The sequence below is a fragment of the Oncorhynchus mykiss genome, chromosome 10 (genome assembly GCF_013265735.2).
Source record: "Oncorhynchus mykiss isolate Arlee chromosome 10, USDA_OmykA_1.1, whole genome shotgun sequence".
Taxonomy (NCBI): Eukaryota; Metazoa; Chordata; class Actinopteri; order Salmoniformes; family Salmonidae; genus Oncorhynchus; species Oncorhynchus mykiss.
In genome coordinates this window covers 30100043-30117851 of record NC_048574.1, presented here as the reverse complement: position 1 = coordinate 30117851, position 17809 = coordinate 30100043, and the positions used below count along the sequence as shown (strand labels likewise).

The 17809-nt window shown below is 43.2% G+C and overlaps 1 protein-coding gene across 8 annotated transcripts in view; it reads right to left on the bottom strand.

The window, feature by feature from the left end:
* LOC110533631 (nuclear receptor corepressor 1) overlaps positions 1-17809 on the bottom strand; it is a 118870-nt gene that overhangs the window by 82098 nt on the left and 18963 nt on the right. For all 8 annotated transcript variants that reach the window (XM_036990037.1, XM_036990038.1, XM_036990044.1 and 5 more), the window contains exons 5-10: positions 17552-17734; positions 16295-16417; positions 14244-14300; positions 14044-14096; positions 2203-2269; positions 848-1020 (exon numbers count right to left, since the gene is read on the bottom strand). In XM_036990037.1, the coding sequence (XP_036845932.1) occupies positions 848-1020; positions 2203-2269; positions 14044-14096; positions 14244-14300; positions 16295-16417; positions 17552-17734 (656 nt within the window). The remainder of the gene's footprint in view (positions 1-847; positions 1021-2202; positions 2270-14043; positions 14097-14243; positions 14301-16294; positions 16418-17551; positions 17735-17809) is intronic.

Sequence of the window (17809 nt, the reverse complement as noted above, 5' to 3'; positions counted from 1 at the left end):
TTATGACCACTACCTCGAAAGATGACTCTCACGAACATTATGGTATTCTCTGTTTTGCTCAACGACCCCTACAAGTGTCATGTGACTCTTCCGAAGGTAACCCGGGACCGGTTAAAAAAAATGTAAATGGTTGTGCCCCCCCCCCCGAAAATATTGTTAATTATATGTCCACATTTGTTTTTTTTTTATATAATCCGAGGTCTAATATCTTCTAGATATAGGACAGACACTTGAAAACCTTTTTCCTTATGATACATTTTTTTATTTTACCTTTATTTAACTAGGCAAGTCAGTTAAGAACAAATTCTTATTTTCAATTACTTTTTCGAGGCTAATCACTGCTTGCGCTCTCTCTCTGCCTGGTCTAGTACTACCAGTCTGAACAAACAGCCCTGACCTGCCTCTTAACAGCCTTGCTCTGAGATTTCAGCGAAAGACCCATGCCTGTGTGCCAGGAACAGCCAGACACTGGCTGGACTCTGTCCCCTGACACAGCCAGCTGATAAGCCCACTGCAGACTGCCTTCAGCGCACCACCTAGGATGCATCTGAATAGTGTGAAGAGGCCTTCTCCCTCTCCTTGTTTCATCTCCATCATTATGCACTGACCTGAAAGAAACTGGACAGGTGATAGCAATTTCTTATTATATGAGGCACTGATTGTATTGCTTTCACCTTTGTTGTGTCAAAACAGTGGGAAGAGGGGAGGAACCTTGTCAATGCATTTTGAGGCGGCGGCGAGAGGACGCAACCAATCAATGGAAGACTTTAGATTAATCTGCTACATCGTAGCCGCCAAGAAGAACAAGAGAAAAGTATAATTCCAGTTCACTGTTCCCTCAGTTTACCTCTGGAAGCGCTCCTGCTGCTCTCTCTGCTTGCGTATCTCGGGGAACTGTCTCTCATAGTACTCTCTGGTGCGGCTATCTTTGGCCTTGCGACGCGGGTTGTTCTCCATCCGCTCCACCTTCTTCTCCCAGGCCTCCATTAGCTGGTCGTAGCGCTGGCAGATGTTCTGTTCCTGAACCACACAATAATACACATTTATAAAAAGGGGATTTGAATGTTGAGGTACAACATGATGACGATGACCTAAAGCAAACCGTAGCCATTTGCTTTCAGAGGTAAGTCAAGATAGCCATGGCTAAGTAGAATATGTCCAAAAATCACATTTTCTGCTGATGATACCCTGCCCTATTGGTCATATTTCGCCTCTCAAAACATAATGCTGGCCACAACTGTCAAATCCAGAAAGTTCCATTTGCCATCTTGGACTTGAAATGTGAGGTGTTTGATGTGGAACATTACAGCTTTTACAAATGATGTCCATTAACCAAGAGTTTACTGTTACAAAAGAGATAATTTTTTATTGAAGAGAGAGTCCCATACACGGAGGACAATACAGCCTTGTTTCCACTCTCAACCAGCAAGGGCCAAACAATCCACCTTCCTCTTGGCAGGTGGCCAAGCTGCACACTGTGCTGCCATTGGCCTGACCCTGCCTGGAAGCAGCCAGCTAAAAGTCACACTCAGTTAACCATAGCTAACTACCTTCATCATTTAAAAAAGGAAAACGTTTACAATGGGGGTGATCATTAGCTAAAAATAGTTTTTAATATGGGCTGACTAACTGATAAGAGTAATTTCACTAGTGCTGTTTTGGTCTGAGGTCTGTCCCTTTGATGACATTGGTTACTTAATCCATTGACTAAGGGAAAGCCACTGATTGGACTTGCAGTACCATACTAGTAGGGATGCAAGGAGATACCCTGTTCAAACTGAATTTGTGTTATAAACATGTCAACCATGAAATTCTAAAACCAATAAGAGGGCATGTAAGCTAAAGCTAGCGTGCGTGACTGCCACCTATTAATTTAAAATTCAATTGGCGTCAAAGACCTGCAGCGGACAATAAAACGCCACCAAATTGAGAAATGCAATGCAGTTTAACATACTGTGTATGCATACAGTTAGAGAGCTTACAAATGGGGTAAACAATCAAAGTATTATTGTCCATGGTCCGTTTGGGTCATCTCTATGAGAGCACAGCTTGTGTGGTGGAGATTTCCAACCATGTCAGTCAGGCTGTCCAAGTGTGTTTGGGTTCAATTGTTTGTATCAGTCTGTTTTGTTCAAAGCATTCAACACATTTCCTTGAAGTTTCCTTCCCTTGAATCCCTCCCTCAAAAGCAGGGAGACTTACCCTTTGTTTACGAGCATGGTTCCTTCTCTTGAAAAACAGAATCAGTTTCTTCCTCATCACTTGATTACTGGGAGAGAGAGAAAAATTGTTTGGTCAGTGAGGTGTGCACTGATCTAGGGTCCATAGGGACACTACTGTTACTGTAAACAATACAACAAAATTATCCTGTAGGAAATAGTAAACAGGTACACAATATTATATGTGCACAAAACATGCCTATTTAATTGCACTAAAATAATCAACCTAACTATCTGCCTTTCACCTCTCCATGGATATAAAGAAATCAATAAGGAGAGGATCCTGTATCAACAACACAACCGCTGTCTATCATTGGTCAACAAGAGCTGGGCAAACAACATCACTACTTCCTTCCTACAACACAGCAGCAGAGTGCAGAGTCATTACTTTAGAGGGGCACCAAACCATAGAGGGGAGAAAACATCTGTGGTGTAGTAAAAAGCATTACCTCCAAAAGCAACATGCAGTGCATGAGGTATTTCACACAGAGATTGCAGACACAGTAAACAATCCTGAAGAAACAACAGGGTCACTTTAGATGTTATGTACTTGCCATCTGATCTGTGTGTAACAAGTACTTTACACAAACAGGCCATGGGAGGTGCTCTCATGACCTTAACTAGGGTTGCAAAGCGTCGGGAACTTTCCGGTAAATTTCAGGATTTTTCCCGGAAATTTTCCATGGGAAGTTAAGCCAGGAAATTTTGCTTAAATTCGTCACAAAAAAAGTTAGCTTATAAACGTGAACCTTTTCTGTGGGATACAGAAAGCAATTCTAGGTCTTGTGGAATATTTTGGTGAAACTGTCCCCAATTCAATGGAATTGCACCTTGTGCATGTACAGTGCACTCTTCCATCACATGTACAGTTATGGCCAAAAGTTATGAGAATGACACAATTATTAATTTTCACAAAGTCTGCTACCTCAGTTTGTACGGTGGCAATTTGCATATACTCCAGAATGTTATGAAGAGTGATCAGATGAAATGCAAATTCCCTCTTTGCCATGCAAATTAATAGAATCCCCCAAAAACATGTCCACTGCATTTCAGCCATGCCACAAAAGGACCAGCTGACATCATGTCAGTGATTCTTTCGTAAACGCAGGTGTGAGTGTTGACGAGGACAAGGCTGGAGATCACTATGTCATGCTGATTGAGGTGCTTGGAATCATTGTTCTTCCTCTGTCAACCATGGTTACCTGCAAGGAAACACGTGCCGCTTCACAGGCAAGGATATTGTTGCCAGTGCACATAAATCAACCACTTATCGGATCATCAAGAACTTCCAAGGAGAGCGGTTCAATTGTTGTGAAGGCTTCAGGGCGCCCAAGAAAGTCCAGCAAGCGCCAGGACCTAAAGTTGATTCAGCTGCGGGATCGGGGCACCACCAGTACAGAGCTTGCTCAGGAATGGCAGCAGGCAGGTGTGAGAGCATCTGCATGCACAGTGAGGCGAAGACTTTTGGAAGATGGCCTGGTGTCAAGAAGGGCAGCAAAGAAGCCACTTCTCTCCAGGAAAAACATCAGGGACAGACTGATATTCTGCAAAAGGTACAGGGATTGGACTGCTGAGGACTGGGCTAAAGTCATTTTCTCTGATGAATCCCCTTTCCGATTGTTTGGGGCATCCGTAAAAAAGATTGTCCGGAGAAGACAAGGTGAGCGCTACCATCAGTCCTGTGTCATGCCAACAGTAAAGCATCCTGAGACAATTCATGTGTCATGCCAACAGTAAAGCATCCTGAGACAATTCATGTGTGGGGTTGTTCCTCAGCCAAGGGAGTGGGCTCACTCACAATTCTGCCTAAGAACACAGCCATGAATAAAGAACGGTACCAACACATCCTCAGAGAGCAACTTCTCCCAACCATCCAGGAACAGTTTGGTGACAAACAATGCCTTTTCCAGCATGATGAAGCACCTTGCCATAAGGCAAAAGTGATAACTAAGTGGCTCGGGGAACAAAACATCAATATTTTGGGTCCATGGCCAGGAAACTCCCCAGACCTTAATCCCATTGAGAACTTGTGGTCAATCCTCAAGAGGCGGGTGGACAAACTAATACCCACAAATTCTGACAAACTCCAAGCATTGATTATGCAAGAATGGGCTGCTATCAGTCAGGATGTGGCCCAGAAGTTAATTGACAGCATGCCAGGGCAGATGGCAGAGGTTTTGAAAAAGAAGGGTCAAAACTGCAAATATGGACTCTTCGCATCAACGTCATGTAATTGTCAATAAAAGCCTTTGACACTTATGAAATTCTAGTAATTATACTTCATGATTCCATAGTAATATCTGACAACAACAAAAAATCTAAGGACACTGAGGCAGCAGACTGAAAATTAATATTTGTGTAATTCTCAAAACTTTTGGCCACAACTGTACAGCTGATTCTCAAGATCTTGCACACTAAATGAGATGATATAGAGCCCACACTACTACACTGTCTGAGTCAAGGACTACATGCTTTCTGGTAAATTTTGATTATAATACTGGTCTGCCGATATGGACAGCCCCATCAAGAGGATCCTCCTGGATTATGTATTTTGGGAGAGAGTGGTAAGCAGCCTGAAACCTATAGCAGTAGCCATTGCACAGATTAAGGTAGACAATGCCATTCTGTCTGACGTTGACACTGCTTGCAGATGTAAGAGAAGAAATCCGTACTGCCCTGCCCAACTCAATGTTGCGCCAAGCAGAGGAAACTGCAGTTTTGAAAGACATCAAAAAGTGAAGACTTCTGCCTGAAGCCCATACACGCCGTAGCGTACATGTTGGACCCCAAGTATGCTGGCAAGAGCATCCTATCTGGTGCAGAGATCAACCAGGACTATGGTATGATCACTGCCGTGTCTTGCCACCTTGGCTTGGATGAGGGCAAGGTTCTTGGAAGTACACTTCCAAGCAAGGGCTTTGGGAAGGAGATGCAATATGGCAGTCATGCCAACATATCTCATCAGCCACCTGGTGGAAAGGACTTCGTGGATCTGAAGCTCTATCCCCTGTTGACTCAATCATCCTCCAAATCACACCAACATCAGCCACCTCCGAGTGCAACTGGTCCTTGTGTGGGAACACACACACACACACACACACACACACCAAAGCCTTTTTGAGCCTGACAACGAGCCATCCGCAACAAGGTTGGAAAGGGACAGTGAAGATGAGGCCTCAGAGTCTGATGTTCAAGAGGTGGACATTGAGGAGGTCCAGGGAGAAGACATGGAAGCCTGAGAGGAAGACAACTAAAGCTTTAGTTTAGACTATCATTTTACAGATGTACAGTGGGGCAAAAACATATTTAGTCAGCCACCAATTGTGCAAGTTCTCCCACTTAAAAAGATGAGAGGCCTGTAATTTTCATCATAGGTACACTTCAACTATGACAGACAAATGAGATTTTTTTTGCCCCACTGTATGTTGAAAATGTTTTTGGGAGATTTTATTTAAAAGAATGTTTATTTCACCTTTATTTAACCAGGTAGGTAAGTTGAGAACAAGTTCTCATTTACAATTACGACCGGGCGAAGATAAAGCAGAGCAGTTTGAAACATATAACAACACAGAGTTGTTATATGGAGTAAAACAAACATACAGTCAATAATACAGTAGAAACAAGTCAATATACGATGTGAGCAAATGAGGTGAGATAAGGGAGGTAAAGGCAAAAAAATGCCATGGTGGCAAAGTAAATACACTGCTCAAAAAAATAAAGGGAACACTAAAATAACACATCCTAGATCTGAATGAATGAAATATTCTTATTAAATACTTTTTCTTTACATAGTTGAATGTGCTGACAACAAAATCACACAACATTTGGAAATCAAATTTATCAACCCATGGAGGTCTGGATTTGAAGTCACACTCAAAATTAAAGTGGAAAACCACACTACACTACAGGCTGATCCAATTTTGATGTAATGTCCTTAAAACAAGTCAAAATGAGGCTCAGTAGTGTGTGTGGCCTCCACGTGCCTGTATGACCTCCCTACAACGCCTGGGCATGCTCCTGATGAGGTGGCGGATGGTCTCCTGAGGGATCTCCTCCCAGACCTGGACTAAAGCATCCGCCAACTCCTGGACAGTCTGTGGTGCAACGTGGCGTTGGTGGATGGAGCGAGACACGATGTCCCAGATGTGCTCAATTGGATTCAGGTCTGGGGAACGGGCAGGCCAGTCCATAGCATCAATGCCTTCCTATTGCAGGAACTTCTGACACACTCCAGCCACATGAGGTCTAGCATTGTCTTGCATTAGGAGGAACCCAGGAGGAACCCAGGGCCAACCGCACCAGCATATGGTCTCACAAGGGGTCTGAGGATCTCATCTCGGTACCTAACCGCCAAACCGGTCATGCTGGAGGATGGTGCAGGCAGCAGAAACTTCTCCACGGCGCCTCCAGACTCTGTCACGTGCTCAGTGTGAACCTGCTTTCATCTGTGAAGAGCACAGGGCGCCAGTGGCGAATTTGCTAATCTTGGTGTTCTCTGGCAAATGCCAAACGTCCTGTACGGTGTTGGGCTGTAAGCACAACCCCCACCTGTGGACGTCGGGCCCTCATACCACCCTCATGGAGTCTGTTTCTGACCGTTTGAGCAGACACATGCACATTTGTGACCTGCTAGAGGTCATTTTGTAGGGCTCTGGCAGTGCTCCTCCTGCTCCTCCTTGCACAAAGGCGGAGGTAGCGGTCCTGCTGCTGGGTTGTTGCCCTCCTACGGCCTCCTCCACATCTCCTGATGTACTGGCCTGTCTCCTGGTAGCGCCTCCATGCTCTGGACACTACGCTGACAGACACAGCAAACCTTCTTGCCACAGCTCGCATTGATGTGCCATCCTGGATGAACTGCACTACCTGAGCCACTTGTGTGGGTTGTAGACTCCGTCTCATGCTACCACTAGAGTGAAAGCACTGCCAGCATTCAAAAGTGACCAAAACATCAGCCAGGAAGCATAGGAACTGAGAAGTGGTCTGTGGTCCCCACCTGCAGAAACACTCCTTTATTGGGGGTGTCTTGCTAATTGCCTATAATTTCCACCTGTTGTCTATTCCATTTGCACAACAGCATGTGAAGTTTGTCAATCCTAAGTGGACAGTTTGATTTCACAGAAGTGTGATTGACTTGGAGTTACATTGTGTTGTTTAAGTGTTCCCTTTATTTTTTTGAGCAGTGTACAATATAGCAAGTAAAACACTGGAATGGTAGATCTGCAGTGGAAAAATGTGCAAAGTAGAAATAAAAATAATGGGGTACAAAGGAGCAAAATAAATAAATAAAATAAATACAGCAGGGAAAGAGGTAGTTGTTGGGGCTAAATTATAGGTGGGCTATGTACAGGTGCAGTAATCTGTGAGCTGCTCTGACAGCTGGTGCTTAAAGCTAGCGAGGGAGATAAGTGTTTCCAGTTTCAGAGATTTTTGTAGTTCGTTCCAGTCATTGGCAGCAGAGAACTGGAAGGAGAGGCGGCCAAAGAACGAATTGGTTTTGGGGGTGACCAGAGAGATATACCAGCTGGAACGTGTGCTACAGGTGGGTGATGCTATGGTGACCAGCGAGCTGAGATAAGGGGGGACTTTACCTAGCAGGGTCTTGTAGATGACATCGCCGAAGTCGAGGATCAGTAGGATGGTCAGTTTTACAAGGGTATGTTTGGCAGCATGAGCTTTGTTGCGAAATAGGAAGCCAATTCTAGATTTAACTTTGGATTGGAGATGTTTGATGTGGGTCTGGAAGGAGAGTTTACAGTCTAACCAGACACCTAGGTATTTGTAGTTGTCCACATATTCTAAGTCAGAGACATCCAGAATAGTGATGTTGGACAGGTGGGCAGGTGCAGGCAGCGATCGGTTGAAGAGCATGCATTTAGTTTTACTTGTATTTAAGAGCAATTGGAGGCCACGGAAGGAGAGTTGTATGGCATTGAAGCTTGCCTGGAGGGTTGTTAACACAGTGTCCAAAGAAGGGCCAGAAGTATACAGAATGGTGTCGTCTGCGTAGAGGTGGATCAGAGACTCACCAGCAGCAAGAGCGACATCATTGATGTATACAGAGAAGAGAGTCGGTCCAAGAATTGAACCCTGTGGCACCCCCATAGAGACTGCCAGAGGTCCGGACAACAGACCCTCCGATTTGACACACTGAACTCTATCAGAGAAGTAGTTGGTGAACCAGGCGAGGCAATCATTTGAGAAACCAAGGCTGTCAAGTCTACCGATGAGGATGTGGTGATTGAGAGTCGAAAGCCTTGGCCAGATCAATGAATACGGCTGCACAGTAATGTTTCTTATCGATGGCGGTTAAGATATCGTTTAGGACCTTGAGCGTGGCTGAGGTGCACCCATTCACCAGCTCTGAAACCAGATTGCATAGCAGAGAGGGTATGGTGAGATTCGAAATGGTCGGTAATCTGTTCGTTGACTTGGCTTTCGAAGACCTTAGAAAGGCAGGGTAGGATTGATATAGGTCTGTAGCAGTTTGGGTCAACAGTGCCCCCCCCCTTTGAAGAGGGGGGTGACCGCAGCTGCTTTCCAATCTTTGGGAATCTCAGACGACACAAAATAGGTTGAACAGGCTAGTAATAGGGGTGGCAACAATTTCGGCAGATAATTTTTAGAAGGGTCCAGATTGTCTAGCTCGGCTGATTTGTAGGGGTCCAGATTTTGCAGCCCTTTCAGAACATCAGCTGACTGGATTTGGGAGAAGGAGAAATGAGGAAGGTTTGGGCGAGTTGCTGTGGGGGGTGCAGTGCTGTTGACCGGGGTAGGGGTAGCCAGGTGGAAAGCATGGCCAGCTGTAGAAAAATGCTTATTGAAATTCTCAATTATAGTGGATTTATCAGTGGTGACAGTGTTTCCTATCTTCAGTGCAGTGGGCAGCTGGGAGGAGGTGTTCTTATTCTCCATGGACTTTACAGTGTCCCAGAACTTTTTTGAGTTAGTGTTGCAGGAAGCAAATTTCTGCTTGAAAAAGCTAGCCTTGGCTTTTCTAACTGCCGGTGTATAATTGTTTCTAGCTTCCCTGAACAGCTGCATATCACGGGGGCTGTTCGATGCTAATGCAGAACGCCATAGGATGTTTTTGTGTTGGTTAATGGCAGTCAGGTCTGGGGAGAACCAAGGGCTATATCTGTTCCTGGTTCTACATTTCTTGAATGGGGCATGCTTATTTAAGATGCTTAGGAAGGCATTTAAAAAAAAAAAAACAGGCATCCTCTACTGACGGGATGAGATCAATATCCTTCCAGGATACCCCGGCCAGGTCTATTAGAAAGGCCTGCTCGCTGAAGTGTTGCAGGGAGCGTTTTACAGTGATGAGTGGAGGTCGTTTGACCGCTGACCCATTACGGATGCAGGCAATGATCTCTGAGATCTTGGTTGAAGACAGCAGAGGTGTATTTAGAGGGCAAGTTGGTTAGGATGATATCTATGAGGGTGCCCGTGATTACGGCTTTGGAGAGGTACCTGGTAGGTTCATTGATCATTTGTGTGAGATTGAGGGCATCAAGCTTAGATTGTAGGATGGCGGGGGTGTTAAGCATGTTCCAGTTTAGGTCGCCTAGCAGCACGAGCTCTGAAGATAGATGGGGGGCAATCAGTTCACATATGGTGTCCAGAGCACAGCTGGGGGCAGAGGGTGGTCTATAGCAGGCGGCAACGGTGAGAAACTTGTTTTTAGAGAGGTGGATTTTTAAAAGTAGAAGTTCAAATTGTTTGGGTACAGACCTGGATAGTAGGACAGAACTCTGCAGGCTATCTTTGCAGTAGATTGCAACACCGCCCACTTTGGCAGTTCTATCTTTGTCTGAAAATGTTGTAGTTAGGGATGAACATTTCAGAATTTTTTGGTGGTCTTCCTAAGCCAGGATTCAGACACAGCTAGAACATCCGGGTTGGCAGAGTGTGCTAAAGCAGTGGATGAAACAAACCTAGGGAGGAGGCTTCAAATATTAACCTGTTGGTACTAGGGGGCAGTATTTTCATTTTTGAAAAAAAAACGTTCCCGTTTTAAACAGGATATTTTGTCAGGACAAGATGCTAGAATATGCATATAATTGACAGCTTTGGATAGAAAACACTAACGTTTCCAAAACTGTAAAGATATTGTCTGTGAGTATAACAGAACTGATGTTGCAGGCGAAAGCCTGAGAAGAATCCAATCCGGAAGTGCCCCAGGTGTTGAAAGCGCTGCGTTCCAATGAGTCCCTATTGAGCTGTGAATGTGTCATCAACGAGCTTACGCTTTCTACGTATTCCCCAAGGTGTCTACAGCATTGTGACGTAGTTTTATGCATTTATGTTGAAGAATAGCCGTAGGCAGCTACATTGCGTAAGTGGTCACATGGTGGCTCCGAGAGAGATTCTCGCGTAAAATACAGAGGTAGCCATTACTCCAATCGGTCCTACTGAAAAACGAATTGTCCCAACGGATATATTATCGAATAGATATTAGAGGATTGATAATAAACAACGTTTGTCATGTTTCTGTCGATATTATGTTGCTAATATGAAATATTTTTCGGCGTTGTCGTGATCGCAATTTCCGGGTGATTTCTCAGCCAAACGTGAAGAACAAACGGAGCTATTTCGCCTACAAAAATAATATTTTGGGAAAAAATTAACTTTGGCTATCTACCTGGGAGTCTCGTGAGTGAAAACATCCGAAGTTCAAAGGTAAACGATTTAATTTGATTGCTTTTCTGATTTTCGTGACAAGGTTGCCTGCTGCTAGCAAGGCATAATGCTATGCTAGTCTATGATAAACTTACACAAATGCTTGTCTAGCTTTGGCTGTAAAGCATATTTTGAAAATCTGAGATGAAAGGGTGATTAACAAAAGGCTGTGTTCCAATATATTTCACTTGTGATTTTCATGAATAGGAAGATTTTCTAGGAAGATTTATGTCCGTTGCGTTATGCTAATTAGTTCCAGGCGATGATTAAGCTCCCGGTTTGAGAGTCACAAGCAGTTAACATGCATGAAACCAAGGCTATTACGGTTACAGAAGTCATCAAAAGAGAGCGCCTGGGGAATAGGAGTGGAGCTAGGCACTGCAGGGCCTGGATTCACCTCTACATCACCAGAGGAAAAGAGGAGGAGTAGGATAAGGGTACGGCTAAAAGCAATGGGGGCGTTAAAATAGCTTCAAGGTATAATGTACAGACAAAGGTATGGTAGGATGTGAATACAGTGGAGGTAAGCATAGGTATGAGTGATGATGAGAGAGATATTGTCTCTAGAAACATCATTGAAACCAAGAGATGTCATGCATGTGTGGGTGGTGGAACTAATAGGTTGGATAAGGTATGGTGAGCAGGACTAGAGGTTCTACAGTGAAATAAGCCAATAAACACTAATCAGAACAGCAATGGACAAGGCATATTGACATTAAGGAGAGGCATGCTTAGTCGAGTTATCAAAAGGGTCCAGTGAGTAGTGAGGTTGGTTGGGGTGGAAGGATCATTGGGGATCATTCAATATTCCCTTTTGTTGTTCAGTGAAATCATTCCATGTGAAGAGTCAACTCAATTAAAGTTCAATATGTAACTAAATGTTTTTTTCTATTGGAAGGATGTAATCATTTGCAATTATGTCTACTTATGATAAGGTAAAAGGTTTATGTTCGTCTCCATATGATATGGTAAATATATCCAAAGCAAAAAACATCTATATTTAAGTGGTATGAATATTAATTTGCATATATTTCCGTTAATTCCCATATATTCCTGCTAATTCCCACCACTGAATATTCCCAAAATGCGCAACCCTACATACCATCTCTCCCTAGGACACCATCACTGAGGGGTAAGAACAGTGGTTGGGCCACCTTAAGCGCACACAAGTAAAGTCCTTGATTAAAAGGCCTCAACCATAGGCCAGTTTCTCATGGTTAGACCCAGACATCCTGGCCTTCAACCCTACCATCTACACCCCTACATTAACCTAGCTATATGTTTCCTTCACTTTACACCGACGGATCCTCTTTTTCAATCTTTCTCACTTGTGTCAATGGAGCAAACAGAGAATTCATGACCCGGCTGACAGTGCAGACAAAACTCAACCATTAATTATCAAAATAGAGTTTAAAATATATATATATATATATATATATATATATATATATATATATATATTTATTTATATATTTTTTTTCCACACACACACACACACACAGTGGGGCAAAAAGGTATTTAGTCAGCCACCAATTGTGCAAGTTCTCCCACTTAAAAAGATGAGAGGCTTGTAATTTTCATCATAGGTACACTTCAACTATGACAGACAAAACAAACAAAAAAATCCAGAAAATCACATTGTAGGATTTTTAATGAATTTATTGGCAAATTATGGTGGAAAATAAGTATTTGGTCACCTACAAACAAGCAAGATTTCTGGCTCTCACAGACCTGTAACTTATTCTTTAAGAGGCTCATCTGTCCTCCACTCATTACCTGTATTAATGGCACCTGTTTGAACTAGTTATCAGTATAAAAGACACCTGTCCACAACCTCAAACAGTCACACTCCAAACTCCACTATGGCCAAGACCAAAGCGCTGTCAAAGGACACCAGGAACAAAATTGTAGACCTGCACCAGGCTGGGAAGACTGAATCTGCAATAGGTAAGCAGCGTGGTTTGAAGAAATCAACTGTGGGAGCAATTATTAGGAAATGGAAGACATACAAGACCACTGATAATCTCCCTCGATCTGGGGCTCCACGCAAGATCTCACCCCGTGGGGTCAAAATTATCACAAGAACGGTGAGCAAAAATCCCAGAACCACACGGGGGGACCTAGTGAATGACCTGCAGAGAGCTGGGACCAAAATAACAAAGCCTACCATCAGTAACACACTACGCCGCCAGGGACTCAAATCCTGCAGTGCCAGACGTGTCCCCCTGCTTAAGCCAGTACATGTCCAGGCCCGTCTGAAGTTTGCTAGAGAGCATTTGGATGATCCAGAAGAAGACTGGGAGAATGTCATATGGTCAAATGAAACCAAAATATAACTTTTTGGTAAAAACTCAACTTGTCGTGTTTGAAGGACAATTAATGCTGAGTTGCATCCAAAGAACACCATACCTACTGTGAAGCATGGGGGTGGAAACATCATGATTTGGGGCTGTTTTTCTGCAAAGGGACCAGGATGACTGATCCGTGTAAAGGAAAGAATGAAAAGGGGCCATGTATCGTGAGATTTTGAGTGAAAACCTCCTTCCATCAGCAAGGGCATTGAAGATGAAACGTGGCTGGGTCTTTCAGCATGACAATGATCCCAAACACACCGCCCGGGCAACGAAGGAGTGGCTTCGTAAGAAGCATTTCAAGGTCCTGGAGTGGCCTAGCCAGTCTCCAGATCTCAACCCCATAGAAAATCTTTGGAGGGAGTTGAAAGTCCGTGTTGCCCAGCAACAGCCCCAAAACATCACCGCTCTAGAGGAGATCTGCATGGAGGAATGGGCCAAAATACCAGCAACAGTGTGTGAAAACCTTGTGAAGACTTACAGAAAACGTTTGACCTCTGTCATTGCCAACAAAGGGTATATAACAAAGTATTGAGATAAACTTTTGTTATTGACCAAATACTTATTTTCCACCATAATTTGCAAATAAATTAATTTAAAAATCCTACAATGTGATTTTCTGGATTAAAAAAAAAAATTGTCTGTCATAGTTGAAGTGTACCTATGATGACAATTACAGGCCTCTCATCTTTTTAAGTGGGAGAACTTGCACAATTGGTGGCTGACTAAATACTTTTTTGCCCCACTGTATATACATACACACCGTACATGCAAGAAACAAAGTGCATACTCACGTCTTTATGTTGTCATGGTAAACTTTTGTATCCGATGGCTGATTATAGAGGGGCTAAGAAAAAGAAATCAGTGTAAGTAATGACCATCATTAGCTACTAGTATTATAATAACTCAAATCATTGCTACCATATGCAGTTTTTCAAAGAACCTTATCTAGGAAACAATCATTCAACCATTGAAAAACCCCTCAACCACCTACCAGTTCAACCTTAGGACCAAGACCTTCGAATATCTTATGGGCCTCTTCAGCTTTTTTCTGAAATGTAATAAAATACACAATATGATGATAGTTAGTAGGTCTCAAAATAATAGAGTCCCTTCACTCAAAGTAGTAGTCCTTTGTGATTGAACACACAATGTGGCCTGCAGGCTCTGCGGTTCCGTGTGTTTAATTACAGCTGCATAGACTCTTGCCAGCATAGGACAATAACTATTTGGACACATTAATTTGCTAAAATATCTTCCCTTTCCCCCCCCCTCAACTAGGTACAATTATATAAAAGAAACGCTCCAATATTTTAGAACTCCCAAGCGTCTGAACTCTAAAAATATGTATTTTTTCCCAGGCAGCACTGTGCGGCGAATCTCCCTGCCCAAAAGAGGAAAGCCAAGAGAGATTGTCGGGCCAGGTTATAAAACGAGTTTCAATAAGAAGCTCAATCAGCTGAGCGAGTGACCAAATAAATTCTCCAAAGCATGTGATCTCCATGTACTGTATTTCCAAACTAATTTACATAAGTAATAGGAATGTGTCCATCTCTGAATTCTTTTTGCATATTGTTTGCTTGTGATTTTTTGTGGTTTCTAAGCTTTTGTCCAAATGACGCATAAAGAATTGAGAAGCTACAGTTGTTTGAAAAGCAGACACACAATACAAAGACAGAGAAAATAGTGTTCCGGTAGAGCATAATTAATAGACCTTGGCAATAGTTACAAATCACGTATCACACAAGACTGTCAACTGTAAAAAAAACAACCTAAAAACACATTTTAAAAAAAAAACAATATTTTCATAAAAACTCTGCCCAGATACTGCTGTGGCAGATAACCAAGACCACAAAGGGAATGTTCTACGTGGCCCGTAGCTCTGCTCTCACAGTCTTGGCTGAGGAGAAGCTTTCCTGGTAAAAGGGTTAATGGCTGCCTGAAAAGGATGCAGTGCAGACACGACCAACAGTAACCTCCACACACAGTCCCTCCCTCCCTTCTCCTTCTGCTAAAAAACACAAGATACACGCAGTCGGGGGATTGCGCAGGAGCAGTTGGCACTCCCTCGCATGCTACCTGCCTCACCTGGGACCACTTTAGAGATTTTTTTCTACAGTAAAAAGACTACAGTAGCCACTAGGATGTAGACAAACAAGGCAACCATGACTGCAGATGTATAACATAGCAGTAATCCCATTTACTGTAGTCTCAAAATGATTAAACATTTATATTATGTAATAAAGTTTATTTATTTTCATTTCTATTTCAAAATGGAGCACACTGTTAGTAGCATGTATTAAATAATATGAAATAAAGTCATTCAAATAATTTGACTCACCCACATCATTATACCTGGATGCAAAAGTATCAACCCTGAAACGTATTTTTATTAATTTGGGCTAATGGCTAATAGCTTCTACCTGAGCACATGGTACGTGGTAATTGCATGCAATTCACATTTTCTGTGTAGATGGCGATAATTAGCATAACACTCTGTACTCATTCCCACTTCCCCATTTGCTCACTGAGCAGCATTGCTGCATGAGCCAGGCGGGGGAGAGCTACTATAGCGCTGCGCAATTCACGGCCATGTCGCGTACGCAGGCGGTGAACACACCTCCAGCAGCGTAATTTTTGGGGAGAGCTGGGACACTCTATCCTGTTTAATACGCACCCTTTCTCTCTCAATATGTCTCGCTCTCTGACAGAAATACACACGAGCAAAACACACACATATAATTCACACAACTCCAAAGGGACTGTCTTGAAAAAATATCCATGACACATGAACAAAAAGACTTAACGGAATCCTGGATGACATTCAAGCCTTTCTAGCCCTAGAAACTTATACACAAGCATTGTAAGATTTAAGTATTGTTATGCATTGCCCCTCCAGATTCATAACTTTTATCAAGTATGAAGTAGATAACAGTACAGCGTGGTAAAACCACCAGACACATGGAGTTGTCTGTGTAGTCACAGCTATAGTAAAGGTGGAGTGCAGCATGTGTACAGTAGCGGACGATTCCCCATTAAACCCACCCTGTTCTCGTCATAGATGATCTGGACAATGCTGCGGTGCTTGTTGTGTTCCTGTGGTATGGGGGGAGGGGTCACTGGCTTTTCTGGCTCCACTGGCTTCGCCGCTTCCTCCTCCAGTTGTTGCTAAGAGACATCAACACATTACCTCTGTCAATAAATGAATGTGCGCAGACAAACACACACAGGAAAATATTATATGGTAAACTTCCTCTCCTCCATAAATCATACAATTATAAAATTAGGCATGGGTTTCATGCTGCATATTCACGTTTTCTAAATCCACCTCGATTCAGCTAATGGTGGTGGCTGGACAGGAAGACAAGGCTCAATGTTAATCTGATTCCAGTCTCTGATATGTGAGGCTCATGCCGGATTATTCCCCACCCACTTGTTTTAGGGCATTTATTTTAAGAGCTCTGTAATGTAACTGATAATGGCTGATCTATGCACCATCTAAGACTATTGACTGATAGTTGAACTTGTAGTGTGTGTCCAATAGTTGAACTGGTGTGTCTGTGTGCGTTTACATGCTTAAGGTTAAGTAAACAACCTGGTTATAGAAAGCCGCCTGAGATTAGGGGTTCCTGGAATACCTTGAATAAATAAATCCCAGAAAATCTTGGGAAAAGCTTCAGGAAAACATAAACATTTACTTTCTCCCAAAGCCAAGCTCAGTTTACCTTCCTTTCTAATGAGTAGGGATTCCAAAAATATGTGTTTTTTTCTATCCAACTACAAACATTTTTATGAAGCAAGTTAATGCTCACTTCACCAGGTCAGGAAGAGCGATTGACATAGCAAATAATCCCACAGGCGGGGGGGGGGGGGGGGGGGGGGCAACCTGTAGCTCTGCCTGGAGATGAGTGGCCCTCCCTGAGACTACCTAGCTAACCTGTGGGGCTTAATTAAGGCCCTTTAACCATGTCTGGCTCACTTCCAACAGAGACAGGTTCATTTCCACCTCCTTGTTACTGAGACGAGGCTTTTCACTCAGTTATAATATCTTGTGAAATATTTGTATTAGTGGGCATGTATGCATGACAAAAATACATTTGTTTTAGTTCAATCAACAATTCCATCAGATGTAATTTTGATGCATTTGGTTTATGGGCACTGTTTAAATCAACTCCAATATTTATGCCATTGGCTAGAGCTCCAAGACAGGAAATCTTTTTTTATCGACACAAATCACAGAATAATTTCAACAGGTCTGGGGCAGGCTATTAAAGTGTGTCACGTAACAGTGGCCTAAACAACCTGCTTCTTCTTCAGCTTGAAGATCTGCTGCTCCACTTTAGCGATCTCTCTGTCCACACGGTCCATGCTCTGGATCAGCTCCTCCTTGGACAATCTGGAGGGCGAGCTGTCAGGCACCTCCCCCACGTGGTGCAGCCCTCCTGGAGCCTGGGACTCGGCTTTCATGCCACTGAACTGGGTCTCCTGGAACACAGACAGAGAACGTGAGTCCACTGCAGTGAACAAGGATTCAATACATTGTGCATGTTTGAGATTGAC